Source organism: Euphorbia lathyris, chromosome 8 (genome assembly GCF_963576675.1).
Source record: "Euphorbia lathyris chromosome 8, ddEupLath1.1, whole genome shotgun sequence".
Lineage (NCBI taxonomy): Eukaryota > Viridiplantae > Streptophyta > Magnoliopsida > Malpighiales > Euphorbiaceae > Euphorbia > Euphorbia lathyris.
Genome location: NC_088917.1, coordinates 79,549,328 through 79,565,039, shown reverse-complemented (window position 1 = coordinate 79,565,039; position 15,712 = coordinate 79,549,328). Strand labels below are relative to the sequence as shown.

General features: G+C 36.0%; 1 protein-coding gene and 1 non-coding gene across 2 annotated transcripts; one reads left to right on the top strand and one right to left on the bottom strand.

Annotated features, from left to right (window-relative positions):
• Positions 1-1,648: 1,648 nt before the first annotated feature.
• On the top strand, positions 1,649-6,789 carry LOC136202377 (ubiquinol oxidase, mitochondrial-like). The gene is made up of 4 exons (XM_065992951.1): positions 1,649-2,199; positions 2,272-2,400; positions 3,910-4,398; positions 6,530-6,789. The coding sequence occupies exons 1-4, from the start codon at positions 1,849-1,851 to the stop codon at positions 6,587-6,589; spliced, it is 1,029 nt and encodes a 342-aa protein (XP_065849023.1). The 5' UTR covers positions 1,649-1,848; the 3' UTR covers positions 6,590-6,789.
• On the bottom strand, positions 5,306-5,379 carry TRNAV-AAC (transfer RNA valine (anticodon AAC)). Its single transcript has one exon. It is a non-coding gene; the product is annotated as a tRNA-Val (tRNA).
• Positions 6,790-15,712: the final 8,923 nt, after the last annotated feature.

Below are 15,712 nucleotides of genomic sequence, written 5' to 3'. Positions count from 1 at the left end.
TTATTAGCATTACACCCATTTAGGTCCTTAAAGTAAAGTTTCAAAATCAATTAAAAATCTAAACTATTAAAATCATCAATTAGATCCCTGAAATAAGCAAAAATCATCAATTGAGTCTCTATCCTATCCCAAAATCGAAAACTGTGACTATTTGAAATAGACTGTAATAATATCTATGTTGATTCAAAATGAGTTTGGAAAGAAGATATGAAATTGATCAACCGAATGATTTTCGACAAGGCCTCAATTGAAGATTTTTGTTTAGAATGAGGACTCAATTGATGACTTTTAATTAGTTCAGAGACCTGATTAATGATTTTAATAGTTTAGAGTCATAAATGACTTTGAAATTTTAGTTTAGGGACCCAAATGGATGTTATGCCTATTTTATTTAATTCATATAATATTTTATTTATTATTATTATTTTTAAATATAAAAATACAAATCCGATAAATCCTAGAGGGCATGTCGGTTTGATGAAAGCCTAATATTTTTTTTATAATCTTAGACATATGTACCTATACTGTTTTTTAATTCTTTATATATATATATATATATATATATAGGTAAAGACTATGCTTACTTTGTTTTTGACAAAGTAAGTCTTACTTTGTGTGTTTTCACCATTGGATTAATTTTATATTCCATCATCCAATGGTGAAAACACACCAAGTAGTGATACTTTGTCAAAAACAAAGTAACCATAGAAGACACATATATATATATAGACTTAATTTTTTTATTGATAAGTGATAATATAACACACAAATTGAGTGAAGATATATAATTTCGAAAAATATAATTGTAATTATAATATTGACAAGTGACATGAGATGTTTGTCATAGTATCTCATATTTTATAATGCTAAATTGATATTTTTTTTATTTTTATTTTAATAATTAAAGCTCTATATACATTTTTTTTAATATTAATAAATAATAATTCATCTTTTTATTTTTGAGTAAAAATACTCTCTTTCTTACACAATAGTTTGAGGGAAAAAATTATTTTGCTATAAACTTTAGGGTAAATTATATCAATGGCCATTAAACTTTACCTATTTTAATATTATAGCCAATAAACTTTACACTTTTAATATCGGCGCCACTCAATTTTAACTAACTCATCAAAATGACTGTTAACGATCTCAAAATGAAAATGTTCAAGAATGAATTTTGTTTAGAACGACATTTACAATGAAATTACATTTTTTATTTTCCAAAATCATATTTTTTGGAGTTTTCTTTTTCTAAAAAACTCCTAACAAAAAAAAACACTTAATGACAATTTTCAAGAATTAAAGTTCCTTATAATATCATTTACTCTTTGAAATGTTGAGTGACCATTAGTGTTAAAAAATATAAAATTCAGTAATCATACCGTTAAGAATTGAAGTTACTGGCCACAATGTTAAAATCGGTAAAATTCATTAGCCATGGATGTAATTTACCCGAAAATTATTTTGCTGTAAACTTTAGTATTTTTACAACTTTTTCCAACGACTAATTGTGATTTTACTGGGCGATCAAACTGTAATATTCTACACTGCGACACACACAATCGCCGCCGCCAGCCTAAATTCAGGGGATTCCAGAAATAAAAAGAGAATCTAGATATATCACACAAAATAATTATCCGTACCAACAGATCCCAGCCATCCAAATATTTTCTTGGAGCCCAAGAAGTATTACCCACGAAACACGGAAGAACAAACCTTGCCTTCCAGTAACTTCCTTTCCTCCCCTGCCTAATTCATTTCCAATAAATTCTCAACAGAGGCTCCTCTAAACCCTCTGTAACGAAGAAGAAGAAAAGAAGAACACAAACTCCGAATTACGTAACAGAAATGAACCACATCGTGATGAAGTCGGCGCTGCGGGGGTTGCTTGTCCAGGGAAGCCGCGGTGGCGGCAGGTACATTTCGACTGGTAGTGCTGGTGTTGCTAAGCCGGTGGAGTTATGGACGGAATTGAGGAACCGAAACGGCGCTTCTCTCGGTACGTTTTACTTGAGAAGGATGATGAGCACAACAGCGGAACCAGGTGTGGCTGAGAAAGATCAGAAGGAGGAGAATTCGTTGGGAAAAGTGGCGAAAGCTGATAGTAGTAGCAGTGCTGTGGTGCCGAGTTATTGGGGGATTGATAGGCCCAAACTCAAGAGGGACGATGGTAGTGAGTGGCCATGGAATTGCTTTATGGTATGTGACTTTGACTTAAATTGATTTCTATTTTGCTTGAGCTGTATGTAATTTGTGTTTTTGGTGGTGTAGCCATGGGACAGCTACAAGTCTAACACATCGATAGATCTGACTAAGCATCACAAGCCGACGACGTTTTTGGATAAATTTGCCTACTGGACGGTGAAATCGCTTCGAGTTCCAACTGATATATTCTTTCAGGTTCGTTTTTCGCGTTCACTCTGTTTTTGCTTCCTTCTCCATCCGTATTTTTTTAATTGAGTTTATGTTATTTATTTTTGTTGAATTAGTTTTTGAAAGATTCAGCACTGGAATTTCATTGATCAATTTTGACACACTTGCAACTTGAATATGTTTATTCCCGAAATTCGTGGATTAGAAATTGTTGATAATGTCTTAATTGCTGGAAAACTTGCCAAAATTCATTTTTCCTGCAGCTGATACAGGGATGCTGATCTTGTTGACTGATTGTGGACTTTTTAGTGGCAGAATCTTCTTATCCTCTCGATTGTGATGAATTTTATATCAACAATCGAACATGTTTGTTTTGAGTTATTTTTACTTTTTTTTAGTCCATTTTGCAGTATGAACTGTCTTAATTTGGAATGCCGGTTTAATTCTCTTGGGAAAAATTTGCATATTATGGTCTCAAATCATGTTAATTGCTTGGTGAATCAGGAGTGACCTTGAATAGCATTGTAATTTTTGTGTTAGATGAATCCCTCTTAGTTTCTTGATAAGAAACAAAGTGGAAGCTGTTAACCTAACTTGGAAATTGAATTACCAGATTCCAATCTACCTATTAATTTTAAAATACCTTCTTTTCTGTTGACCTCTGTTATTCTGTATATGATCTAAGACGTGTTAGCTGGGGAATAGTCATAGAGAATAATTGGTTTTATGAAGGAACTTTTGGCCATCATAGATTAGAAGCACTAGATCATTTTCTTATAATTCTTTAAGTAAGATTTACGGTCTAAATACTTCATTTTATCATAGCTATGAATCTATGCTAGGGACTGAGATGGGTTGAGAGAAAGAATTGTTGAAGGTTTTGTCCTATAACCAACAGAGATCAAGCAATGAACTTGCTTCAGGGTTAAATCCAAAATATGAGAGAAAGAAAACTCTGTTTCTTTGATATTAAGTTTTTGATAACATTGTCTACTTACAAAGGGAGTTTCGTATTTATAGGGCTCACACAAGGCTCGAAACCCTAGAACAAAGGAAAGGAAATTACAAGAGAGTATTTACAATAGAACTTTGCAACTTGTTCTAGAAGTAGTCTAGAACATCTGGACCTTCTTCTTAGCCAGATCGACAAAATCTTTAATTTGGTTTGGCTCATATCTACGTTTTCAATTGTCTTAAATCGGACTCCTCTCCTGCCTATTTGTCTGAGGTCTGACCTCTTTAAAGTAGATGTCCTCATCAAGCTAACAGCTGTTACTAATGCTTAATTAGGTTTATAGAAGAATGCCCATTAATGTGGGTTCTTGTTTAGTTGATTATATTGTGATATAGAACTTATTGGTCTTTATGTATCCCGCTCATTGGGAAGTTAGCATTATCATTCAAAAGTTGTTTTCTTAAAGTTGGAGTAACAAGTTAAAGTATGCATCTATGAGTCTTCAGTTTCTCTTTTTCTGACCAAGATAATCAAGTGTCTTCTGGTTTTGCTGATTGTTTCGCCTATGAAATGAAATGCAGAGACGATACGGATGCCGTGCAGTTATGTTGGAAACTGTTGCTGCAGTTCCTGGTATGGTAGGAGGAATGCTGCTGCATTTGAAGTCTCTTCGCAAGTTTCAGCATAGCGGTGGTTGGATTAAAGCTCTGCTTGAGGAAGCAGAGAATGAGAGGATGCATTTAATGACAATGGTGGAGCTTGTACAGCCCAAGTGGTATGAGAGGTTGCTGGTCCTTGCAGTACAGGGAGTATTCTTTAATGCTTACTTCATCCTTTATTTGATGTCCCCAAAACTCTGCCATAGAATTACTGGGTATCTGGAAGAAGAAGCTGTTCACTCATACACAGAGTTCTTGAAGGATATTAAAGATGGAAGAATCGAAAATGTTCCAGCTCCTGCTATTGCCATAGATTACTGGAGGCTGCCGAAAGATGCAACACTGGAGGATGTTATCACTGTCATCCGTGCTGATGAAGCTCACCATCGTGATGTCAATCACTTTGCTTCTGTAAGTATTCACTCTTCTCTTCTGTTTATGACTTGATGCCCTTTAATGTTGATTCTGATGAATGTTAACCTAGGAATGTTCTCATATTTGCGGTTGATCACTAAAAAAGTACTTCATTCAGATGGATTTTAAGCTATTTCTGGGTTAAACTACCAGTTTGTGGTAGTGAATAAACTATTTACAAACCTAGGGTATTTGTTAAACTATTTACAAGTTTAGGGTAGTCAAAATGGCCTCCTACTAGTTTGACAGCTTGTCCACCAATTAGATTAGTGGACCAATAAAATAAATAAATATTTGTCCGCTGGACAAATAGAATAAAGTAAATATTAGTATGTTTTTTTCCTGGGAATTGGCCATCCTCAATTTTTTTTATTCATTTGAATCTATACTCCATTATGATATGAAAAAAATAATTTTTTTAAATAGTTATCATTTTAAAAATTAAAAAAACAGCGTAATAATTTTTGAAGTTTATAATTGTATCTATTGTTGATTAGAAGAGAGTGATTCATATTTAAAAAATGACCAATAAATAAATAAATATTTGTCCACTGGACAAATATAATAAAGTAAATATTTTGTTTTTTCCTGGGAATTAGCCATTCTCAATTGTTTATTTACATTGGAATCTATACTCCATTATGATATGAAAAAAACAATTTTTTGAAGTTTATAATTGTGTCCAATGTTGATTAGAAGAGAGTGATTCATATTTAAAAAATATTTGGCCAGAGGAAAAGGTGGCCATCCTCAATTTTTTATTTGCATTTGAATCTATACTCCATTATGATATGAAAAAAATAATTTTTTTAAAGTTTATAATCGTATCTAATCTTTGATTAGAAGAGAGGGATTCATATTTAACAAATAATTGACGGACGGATAGAGGAAAAGGTGAAACATATGGCTTCGCCCGGACTCGAACCGGAGACCTTCAGTGTGTTAGACTGACGTGATAACCAACTACACCACGAAACCTTTGATGTTAACCAAGAATATTTGATAGTCAAACCATTTTATTATTATTATTTTTTGAATAAGGACCACTTTATTAATTGATGAGAGCATTTTCTTCTAATCAACATCATATATAATATTATTAAATATTTTTAAAAAATATTTGCTTAAAGAATACATCATAATGGAGCATAGTGGAGTAGATAATATTTATTTTTATAAATTATTTCTTTTAAAATATTTATGTATTTAAAAATATTTAATTTTTTATTTGTTAACTACTCTAATTGCTGATAGACAGCTATTCCACTACCTTTGGCTTTCACAGTTTAACAAATACCCTAAATCTGTAGATAGTTTGTTCACCTACTATAAACTAGTATTTTACCCTGTTTCTGGGTATGTAATAATTTTGGCTTGCCTAGTCGATGAGCAAGATGGACAAGTTCGATGGAGGACTTTTTTTTATCAATTGGTCTACCTGTCTGATAAAACTTGCCCAAAAACATATTTTCCGCGTTATTGACCGGCAGGCTGAGCCAAAACCAGGTCAAAACTTCGAAATTGTTCGAAATCTATTCCAAATTAAATTTCTTTGGAAAATAAGGAGTGTTTGTTTACTCATTTTTCTATTTTCCTTTTAATGGGTTGTTTGATTAGAAACTTTTTGTTTGGCTTTTATATAGCTTTTTGAAACAACAGTTTTTTTTTTTTTTTTTTTTTTCAACGACAAACAATGGGCTCTAACTACAAATGTGCCAATTCTCTTAAACCTGCCTTTTGAAAAATGGAACTCTTAACATTTGTATAATTAAACATTTCCGAAATTTGTCCGTGACATTTTTAGAAGCAGACCGAATTTCCATTCTTTTTAAAATCTTTCTCAAGATTTTAAAACGATAAATGAAAATCTCATTTTACTTATTATATAATATGTATTGCAATTTTTGTAATTTTAAACTTTATAATCTCATAGTTTTCTATTTTTTTGCTTTTACATACCAATTTCAGTTTCGGTTCAAGTTTTTCTTCTTTTCCCCCCTTAAAATTGCTCTTAAGCATACAGTAAGGACTTGCTGCTTACAAATATTCCATCAACAGATGAAATGACCAAGAATTGCATTATGGTTTTCAGGATATTATTGACTTGAAATCCTTTGTTTGTTTTCAGGATATTCATTTCCAGGGCAAGGAATTAAAGGAAGCACCAGCTCCTATCGGTTATCACTAAAGAGTGGATAAGGAAAGCTCTATCTCGGTTACCATTCAAATTTTATTTTGTGATAACACATATTATCAATCAATATAATATAAAGTTCAGATGATAATATAACCCCTTGTATATGTTGAGATATGCTTGGATTCGTTTACAATTTCTTTGTAGAGTTAATGTTGAATAACAATGATACATAGACAACTGTGTCTTGATCATCATGGTTCCTGATTATTTCTTTGCTGATTTCTATTAACCATAGCTGACATTGTTTCCTTCGCTGCCGAACTGAAGAATTAAGATCGTTAAATCGAGCAGCTATCAACTTTACCTTACCCTCCCGCCTAATAACTTGAGATGATGGGGGAGCCGGCAGCCTGCACGTCGTCGGAGCGGGAGTGGCGGGGAATAACTTGGCTCAGGCCAAGAGCAAGATCTAGGGCTAAGTGCTCGAGTTACGGCTGGCGAGCGAGTGTATGACCTTACAGGTCTATCGCCATTGCCAACTTTCTTAGTCGTGGAAGGGGCTATTGCCTTTTCTTTACTAGTTTATAGAATCTCTTAGCCCGGGTATTACGTATATCCCGTAGTCCCTATATCTTGGCCCTTTCGTCCTAGCTTTCAATTCTGTAAGCATTCAAAACCCTACCATTGTTGGAAGGGGATACCTTTCCGGTTGTCTGCTAGCCTGTAATATCCGTCTGGGCAGCTAACCATTGATCCGGAGAGGATCACACGGAATATAAAAGCTAACACAACTTTCACACTATAACCCGAATTGCCACATTGCCACATTTACACGAGTATATGTATTATTATGAGTATTATTATGAGCAAAAATTTGAACCAAAGTTATTTCGTAGAAGCTTAATTTTGTTAATGGATTCCATTTGAATGGTAGTTGTGAAGAGATTTTCTCATGGTTGGACGAGATTGGGGATCATCGCTTGAGTTTGGCAACATTTATAACTCCTTGAGCTACTTCATTTTGTGGAGTTAGAAGTCGTTTATCAATCAGATTGTTGAATAATAAATGTTGATAAAATGACATTATCAGTGGATCTAGGATATTTTGAATGTTTTTGGTCCTGTTTGGTAAATAGCGTTTTGGATAAAAAGAGTGGTTTTGACCAACTTTAGAGGTTTGACATTGAAACCGTTAATTGGAGTGTTTGGTGGAGAGAGGTTTGTGAGAGAGTTTTGGAATGGAGACCCTAATTTAGAAAAAGCTCTTAAAAGGAGCTTTTTCAATTAGCGTTTTGCAATATTAAAATTAATGGATTTCTTTAACCCTAATAGATAGACTCCCTCTTCTCTTGCGCCAAAATTAATGTCCTTATTTGTCTTTTTGCACAAACCGTTATTATCAATCAACTAATTTTTACCAAACAGGTCTACACAAACAGCTAATCAAATCAGCTAATGTAATCAGCTAACAGCTAATTCCCAAACAAAGCCTTTATATATGATAATATGGAGGATAAAAGGTCAATTTGGTCTTTTTAACTTAGTCCACTAAATCAATTTTTTTTTCTTTGGTAACTTATAGTCCACTAGAAGTGGACGAAGATATTGTTTATAGGATTAAATCTGGTTGGTCGAAGTGGAAGAGTGCTATGAATTTTCTTTGTCATCCTGGCATGTTTAATAGATTGATTTCTATCGCATGGCAATTAGATCTGTATTGTTATATGGTACATAGTGTTGGACAGTGAAACACTATCACATTCATAAGATATCGGTAGTGGAGATATCTATGTTGAGATGGATGTGTGGTCATACGAGAAATGATCTAGGTGAATAATGAAATAATTAGGACAAAAGTAAGGGTTATATCTATTGAGAATAAAATAAGGCAAAACCGACTAAAATGGTTTGGTTATGTAAGACGAAGAGCGCTTGATGCGTTTGTTTAAGAGGACTGAAGAGTGGCAAAGAGATACAGTAGAGAGGGGTAGGGGAAGAACTAAGCAACTTTGGAAGATGGTGATTGAGAGTCATATGAGTTTATTGGGGATTGAAAAAAAATGGTAGTGAATAGAACGGAATGTGGAGGGAGAGAATTTATGTCGCTAACACGACTTGATTTTATAGTTTCATATGATGATTCATGTTTACCGATCCCGAATCATTTCGGGACTAAGGTTTTGTTGTTGTGGGTAACATAGTCCACTAAATCAATTTGTCATAGTTATTGAACAATTTGAGAGTAAATAACACCAATGGTACCCGAACTTTACTTTAAATCACACTTTAGTACCCAGATTACATTTTGTCTCAAAAATATACCTGAATTAACGATGACCGGATAATTTAGTATATTTTACCGGTCAATTATCGGTCAATACGGATTTGATGAGTAAATTACACTAATGGTACTTGAACTTTATCCTAATTCACACTTTGGTACCTAGATTTCATTTTGTCCAAAAAATACACCTCAAGTAAAGATGACTCAATATTTTAGTACATTTGACTGATCAGTGATCGGTAAACGCAAGTTTGACCATTTTAAATTAAAAATTGAGACCCATCATACACTCAATTAACATAAAATTACAATACTGTCATATATATGATAGTATTGTAATTTTATGTTAATTGAGTTTATGGTGAGTCCCAATATTTAGTTCACATTATCCGGTCACTAACCGATCAAATGAACTAAAATTTTTAGTCACATTTACTTGTGTTATGTTTTTAGGAAAAAATAAAATCCAGGTACCGAAGTGTGAATTATGGTAAAGTTCAGGTACCATTGATGTAATTAACTCATAAAACTCGCATTGACCGGTCATTAACTGGTAAAATATACTAAATTGTCCAGTCATCGTTACTTTAAGTATATTTTTAGAACAAAATGTAATCTAGGTACCAAAATATAAACTAGATAAAGTTCAGATACCATTGATGTCATTTACCTAACAATTTGAAGTGTAATCGTTAAATTAACTATTAATTTATTAATTCACGTATTAGTTAGACCAATAAATTAGATTTTAAGTCCATCGACCGAATAATAAAGTAGATGTTGGATCAACCTTGATCAACCCATCTTAAATTACTTCATTGGATTTATGGGTAAATTACACCCATGGCCACTGAGCTTTACCCATTTTCACATTATGGCCATTGAACTTCATTTCTTCCCGGTATGGCCACTGAACTTTACACTTTTCAACATCGGTGGCTACTTAACGCCTCAAAACGACCGTTTTCGGCTAAAAATAAAAAATCCAAAGCGCTAATGATATTCTAAGAAACTTTAATTCTTGAAAATTTTCGTTTTGAGGTCATTTCGGTGTTGTTTGATTAGGAGAGAGAAAGTGAATTTTTAAAAAGAGAAAGCTCCAAAAAATGTGATTTTCAAAAATAAAAAATGTGGTTCCATGGTAAATGTCGTTCTGAACAACTTTAATTCTCGAAAATTTTCATTTTGAGGTCGTTAACGGTCGTTAACGGTTATTTTGAGAAGTTGGTTAAAATTGAGTGGCCACTGGTGTTAAAAAGTGTAAAGTTCAGTAGCCATACCAGGAAGAAATAAAGTTCAATGGCCATAATGTGAAAATGGATAAAGTTCAGTGGCCATGGGTGTAATTTACCCTTGGATTTATATAGTACCAATTATCTTTTATAAGCTTAATAAGTTCTTATTTATTTCAAAGGGTAAATTTCATCAGTGGTGTACAACTTTTGCTCCATTTCACACTTTGGTGTACAATATTCAAATTGCCTCACTAATATGTACGAACTTATAGGTGACTTCTCACTTTGGTGTATGGCCGAATAAAATGACCGGTCAACGTGAGTCAACGCACCACATCATCTTTTTTCATCTCTCCCATTTAAAAACATGGAACCCCTAACATTGAAATGTTTAAAATACCCTTATTATTTTACTCATATCCTTCCATTTCTCCATCTTCTTCCCTCACTTTCTTTCTATCTCTAACCTCTCTCTTTAAAGGATTTTTAGATCTTTATTGAAGAAAGTTAATCTATTTATTTTCCTCCCTCATTTTCTTTATCTTTCTTCTGTCGAATACGTGATCGTGACATTTAATTTATGTCTACCACGACAGATTTATTTCTTGTCTTGAATTAGTTTCTTCATTCAATATTGTTCCAAATCTATCCAATATCATCAAATCCTCATTTATTTATTTCCTCAGCTTTCAACTCTTGATTTATTATTTTATATTCAAATTGGACCATAACTTAAGTTTATGAATCTTGTTTGGTTTTACTTGATTCAAGAACTGAAACCTTATTTTGTTTTATATATTTAACATTGAGAATCTTCAATTCCTTCTCTATATATTTATCAGTGTTCTGTTTATACCTTTAATCTGAGATAATGAGAGGGCTAGTTTCTAATTTGAGTCTGAATCATACCAATTGAATAACCTAAAATCTAGAAATAGTAGTGTGTCTTCGAGTTCATGCATTGCATTGGGATGATAAATTTTCATTACATTCCCGTAAAAAAATCTGCTGAAGAAGGATAAAACAAAATGAATAATTGATGAGCAGGGTGAGATCTGGGTATACCAGCTGTTTTATGGATCTTTGAGTTTGCACTTAAAATGGTTGATTCTAGTTGGATTTTTTTTTTTTTTATCTTTCATCCCTTAATTAAGATAAAAAGAAGAAGAAAAGAAGAAGCCATTAGAGTATTATCGAGAAGCTTGGAGATGCAAATGTGGAAATAAACTGTTTATACTTTAAAAATAGGAGTAATGAAAAAGAAGAAAAGAAGAAAGGCAAAGATATAATTAAAATTGGAAAGGAAGGTCAAAGTAATCACGATAGAAATAATGGTGAAAAGGGTTATTGAACTAGAGAGAGAAAGAGTGAGAGAGGAGAGTTAGAGAAAGAAAGAAGTCATGGGAAAGATAAAAGAGAGTTGAATTGAAGGAGGAGAGATTAATTTTTATTTTTTTTTAGGGATAAAGGTATTTTAGTCATTGTATATTAGACTTGTCCATGGGCCGGGCTCGGGCCGGGCCAGTCGGGTTTTTAAGTAAAAATGCTCAGCCTAAGCCCAGCCCACAATTAATTTAGGCAGGCTCGGACCGGGCTGGGCTCGGGCTTAAAAATCAAATCCCGAGCCCAACCCATATAAGCCCACCTAAATATATATATATATATATATATATATATATATATAATTGTTAATTATAAAAAAATAAATATTATACTTAAAAATAAATATTTAATATATAAATATATATTTATTAATTAATATTAATAAGCGGGCCGGGCTGGGCCGGCCCGTGTTATTTTTATTAATCCCAAGCCTGCCCAAAAAATAGGCGGGCTTTGACGGGCCTGGGCCGATGAACAATTTTTATTGTCCAAGCCTGGTCCAAGGGACACGGGCCTGGGCGGGCCGGGCGGGTACCCGGGCCCGTGGACAGGTCTATTGTATATAGGGTGAGGTTGAGGTGGCGTTTTGACCAGGCGTTGATCGGTCACTTTTACCTGCTATACACCACAGTTGTAGGTCACCCCTAAGTTCGTACATATTAGTGAGACAAATTGAAGGTTGTACACCAAAGTGTGATTTAGGATAAAGGTTGTATACTCCATTTTATGAACCTTTGTGAAGGTTAGAAGCTGTTCTATTCCTTCTAGAGGAAGTAAAGCTGCCCAGGGGATCAATTTGCTACCTATCTTTGAGGTGAAATGATCCGCCCGTAGGACTTGTGAATCCTTCTCTGGAAAGGATAAGAGAGTGTAAAGACCTTGCGTCCAAGGATCGTTTTAACTCTATTGGAGATTGAGATCCACCCACAAGATTGATCTTCTTGTGTTTTTAAGGCATTGAGGACGTATTTCTAAGATAGCGATACATTGCAAATGTGGAGAGCGTTGGATGCCCCCCCTCTTTTTAAGACTGGAATATTGATATTGCTGCAGTAAACAATAAAAGAACACAGATAATAGAACAAATGATGTTTATTAATGGGAGAAATGCCTTATTACAGCAAGTAGGTCTTATAGGTGAGCCTCGTTAAAACCTTTAATAAGAAAAACCACATGGGAAAAAGCTTATTAAAGGAAAAAGAGTACTCAAGACCGTATATACACTTTATTTTCTGACAAAATATTTGCGGAGGTTTTGGAGGTTCCATGTGCGTGGCAATGTATTGCCCTCCATGTCCTGTATCTTAAACGTGGCGGATCCAATCTTGTCCACTATCTGATATGGACCTGTCCAGTTGAGCCCTAACTTGCCCTTGCCTTCTCGAGATTGGACTTTATCAGCTTTACGGAGCATAAGAGCTCCCACATTTAGATCCACAAGCTTGGCATTTTTATCATGGTAAGCTGCAATCCGCTGTTTATATGCCGCCATGCGCACATAGGATTGATCCCTGTGATCTTCTATTTGATCTAGATGCTCCTTTAGCCGTTTGCCATTGTCTTCTTCACAATAAAAAGCCACTCGATCACTGGGGACCTGTATTTCGACTGGGATTACGGCTTCGACACCATGAGAAAGGGCGAATGGTGTTTCCCCTGTGGCCGTTTTTGGGGTGGTGCGATAAGCCCATAGAACACTTGTCAGCTGGTCCTCCCACTTCTTATCATGCTCTCCCAATCTCTTCTTTATCCCCTTTACGATCGTCCGATTGGTAACTTCAGTCATCCCGTTGGACTGGGGATAATAAACGGAGGCGAATCTGTTCAAGATGCCCAACCCTTCACAGAAAGCTTTGAATTCGCCACAGTTGAACTGTGTTCCATTATCGGTGATGATGGTATGTGGAACTCCATATCTTCCCACGATGTTGTCTTTGACGAATTCCACCATTTGTTCTGCAGTGATGGAGGAAACAGCTTCGGCTTCTACCCATTTGGTGAAATGGTCCACTGCTACTACCACGTACTTCCTCTGTCGGCGAGTCGGGGGAAAGGGGCCGACAATGTCTATTCCCCAGAGGGCGAATGGACGTCCTTCTATTATTGGCTTCTGAATGTGTTTGGCAATATGCGATTCATTCGCATGAATCTGACAATTGTGACAAGATTCTACCAATTTTTGGGCATCCAATTCAGCCGTGAGCCAGTAGAAACCTGCTAACCTGGACTTTTTCAAGATGGCGACGGATGCTTCATGTGCCCCACATGATCCCTCATGTAGCTCCTTGAGGATTTGCTGCCCTTCTTCCGGTAGAATGCACTTCAACCAAGGATGACTAAAGGACTTTCTGTAAAGGCAGTCATTGATCATGGAGAAATAAGCCGCTCTCCTAACTATCCATCGTGCCTCTTCTTTGTCCTCAGGTAAGGTTCCATTCAGCAGATATTGGCGGATGACTGATCTCCAATCATCTTCCACTGTTGTGAGTAGAGAAACTTCCTCTAAGGCGAATGCTGGAGCTATTTTAACCTCGAAGGGACAATCCGGATCCGTCCAGCTCTCCTTACAAGAGGCCATTTTGGCCAAATGATCCGCCTCTGTGTTGGACTCCCTCGGTACGTGAATCAGTTCCCATTTAGTTTCCTTAGCTTCAAGATGATCCAACAAATTTTTGACTTCCGCTATGTATTTGGCCAGAACCTCGTCTTCCACCTCGTAATTCTTGATTACTTGGTTGACCATTAGTTTAGAGTCGCTATAGATCACAATCCGCTCCGGAGTGATTTCTTTGAGTAGGTGTAATCCCAATATCAGAGCTTCATATTCAGCAGCATTATTAGTGGCATGGAAATTTAATTTTGCTGCGTATCGTAATTTTATGTATTAAGGACCTTTGATCACAACGCCTATGCCAGCTCCATTCGCCGAGGAGGCACCATCGGTGTACATCGACCATTCTTCTATCGGCGGCTTGGGATGATCTATCCCTTCGTCAGTGAATTCATTCACGAAGTCCGCCAAGACCTGACTCTTTAAGGCTGACCTGCTTTCATACCTCACATCGAATTCGCCTAGGCGGATTGCCCATTCCATCAGCCTTCCCGAAGTGTCTGGTTTCTGCAACACCTTTCTCATTGGTATATTTGTTCGAACCACCACGGTATGCGCCTGAAAATATGGCCTAAGGCGGATTGCCGTGGTTACAACAGCCAGTGCCATTTTATCAAGCTTTGAATACCTGGTTTCGGCGTCTTTCAGAACTTTGCTCACGTAATAAATTGGAAACTGCTGGCCATCCTCTTCTCGTATCATGACCGTGCATACGGCTTTGTCCGTAACCGATACATACATGTAGAGGTCTTCTCCCTTCAAAGGTCGACTCATCATGGGTGGCTCCGTGAGGAACCGCTTGATTCCTTCGAAGGCTCTTTCACAATCCTCATTCCATTCGAATGCCTTTTGCTTCTTGATGACCTCGTAAAAAGGCTGGCATCTGCGGGCTGAACAAGAGATAAACCTTCCCAAGGCTATGATGCGCTCGTTAAGGCGTTGTACTTCTCTGATATTCTGCGGTGCTTGCATTTCCAGAACTGCCTTAACTTTGTCAGGATTTGGGCTAACTCCTTTTTCGCTGATCATGAACCCTAAGAATTTTCCATATGTTGCCCCGAAAGTGCACTTCTCTGGGTTCAACTTAATATTGTGGCGTCGGAGTACGTCCAGTACCTCCTTTATATCATCTGCATGCTTTTCTATGGTCGTACTTTTGATGATCATGTCATCTACATAGACAGAATAGTTTCCCCCTTTACTATCTGCGAATATTTTGTTCATCATCCTCTGATAAGTTGCACCTGCGTTCTTAAGCCCAAAGGGCATAACTTTGAAACAATAAGTGGCTTGGTGTGTTACGAACGAGGTCTTCATTCTATCCGAGGGCTCCATAGGGATCTGATGATAACTTGATTTCACATCAGTAAAGGAGTACATTGCGTGACCGGCAGTTCCATCTACAAGCATATCAATACACGGCAAAGGATAGTTGTCCTTGGGGCAAGCTTTATTAAGATCTGTAAAGTCAATGCACATGCGGTAAGATCCGCCAGCCTTTTTCACCAAAACGACGTTCGCCAACCACTGAGTGTAAAGCACTTCCTCAATGGCATCCGCCTTCTGGAGCTTGGCGATCTCTTCCTCTATCACCTTCTGCCTTTCCGGGCCATAATTTCTCCGTTTCTGAGCCACAGGAACTGCATCCTTATCAATGTTGA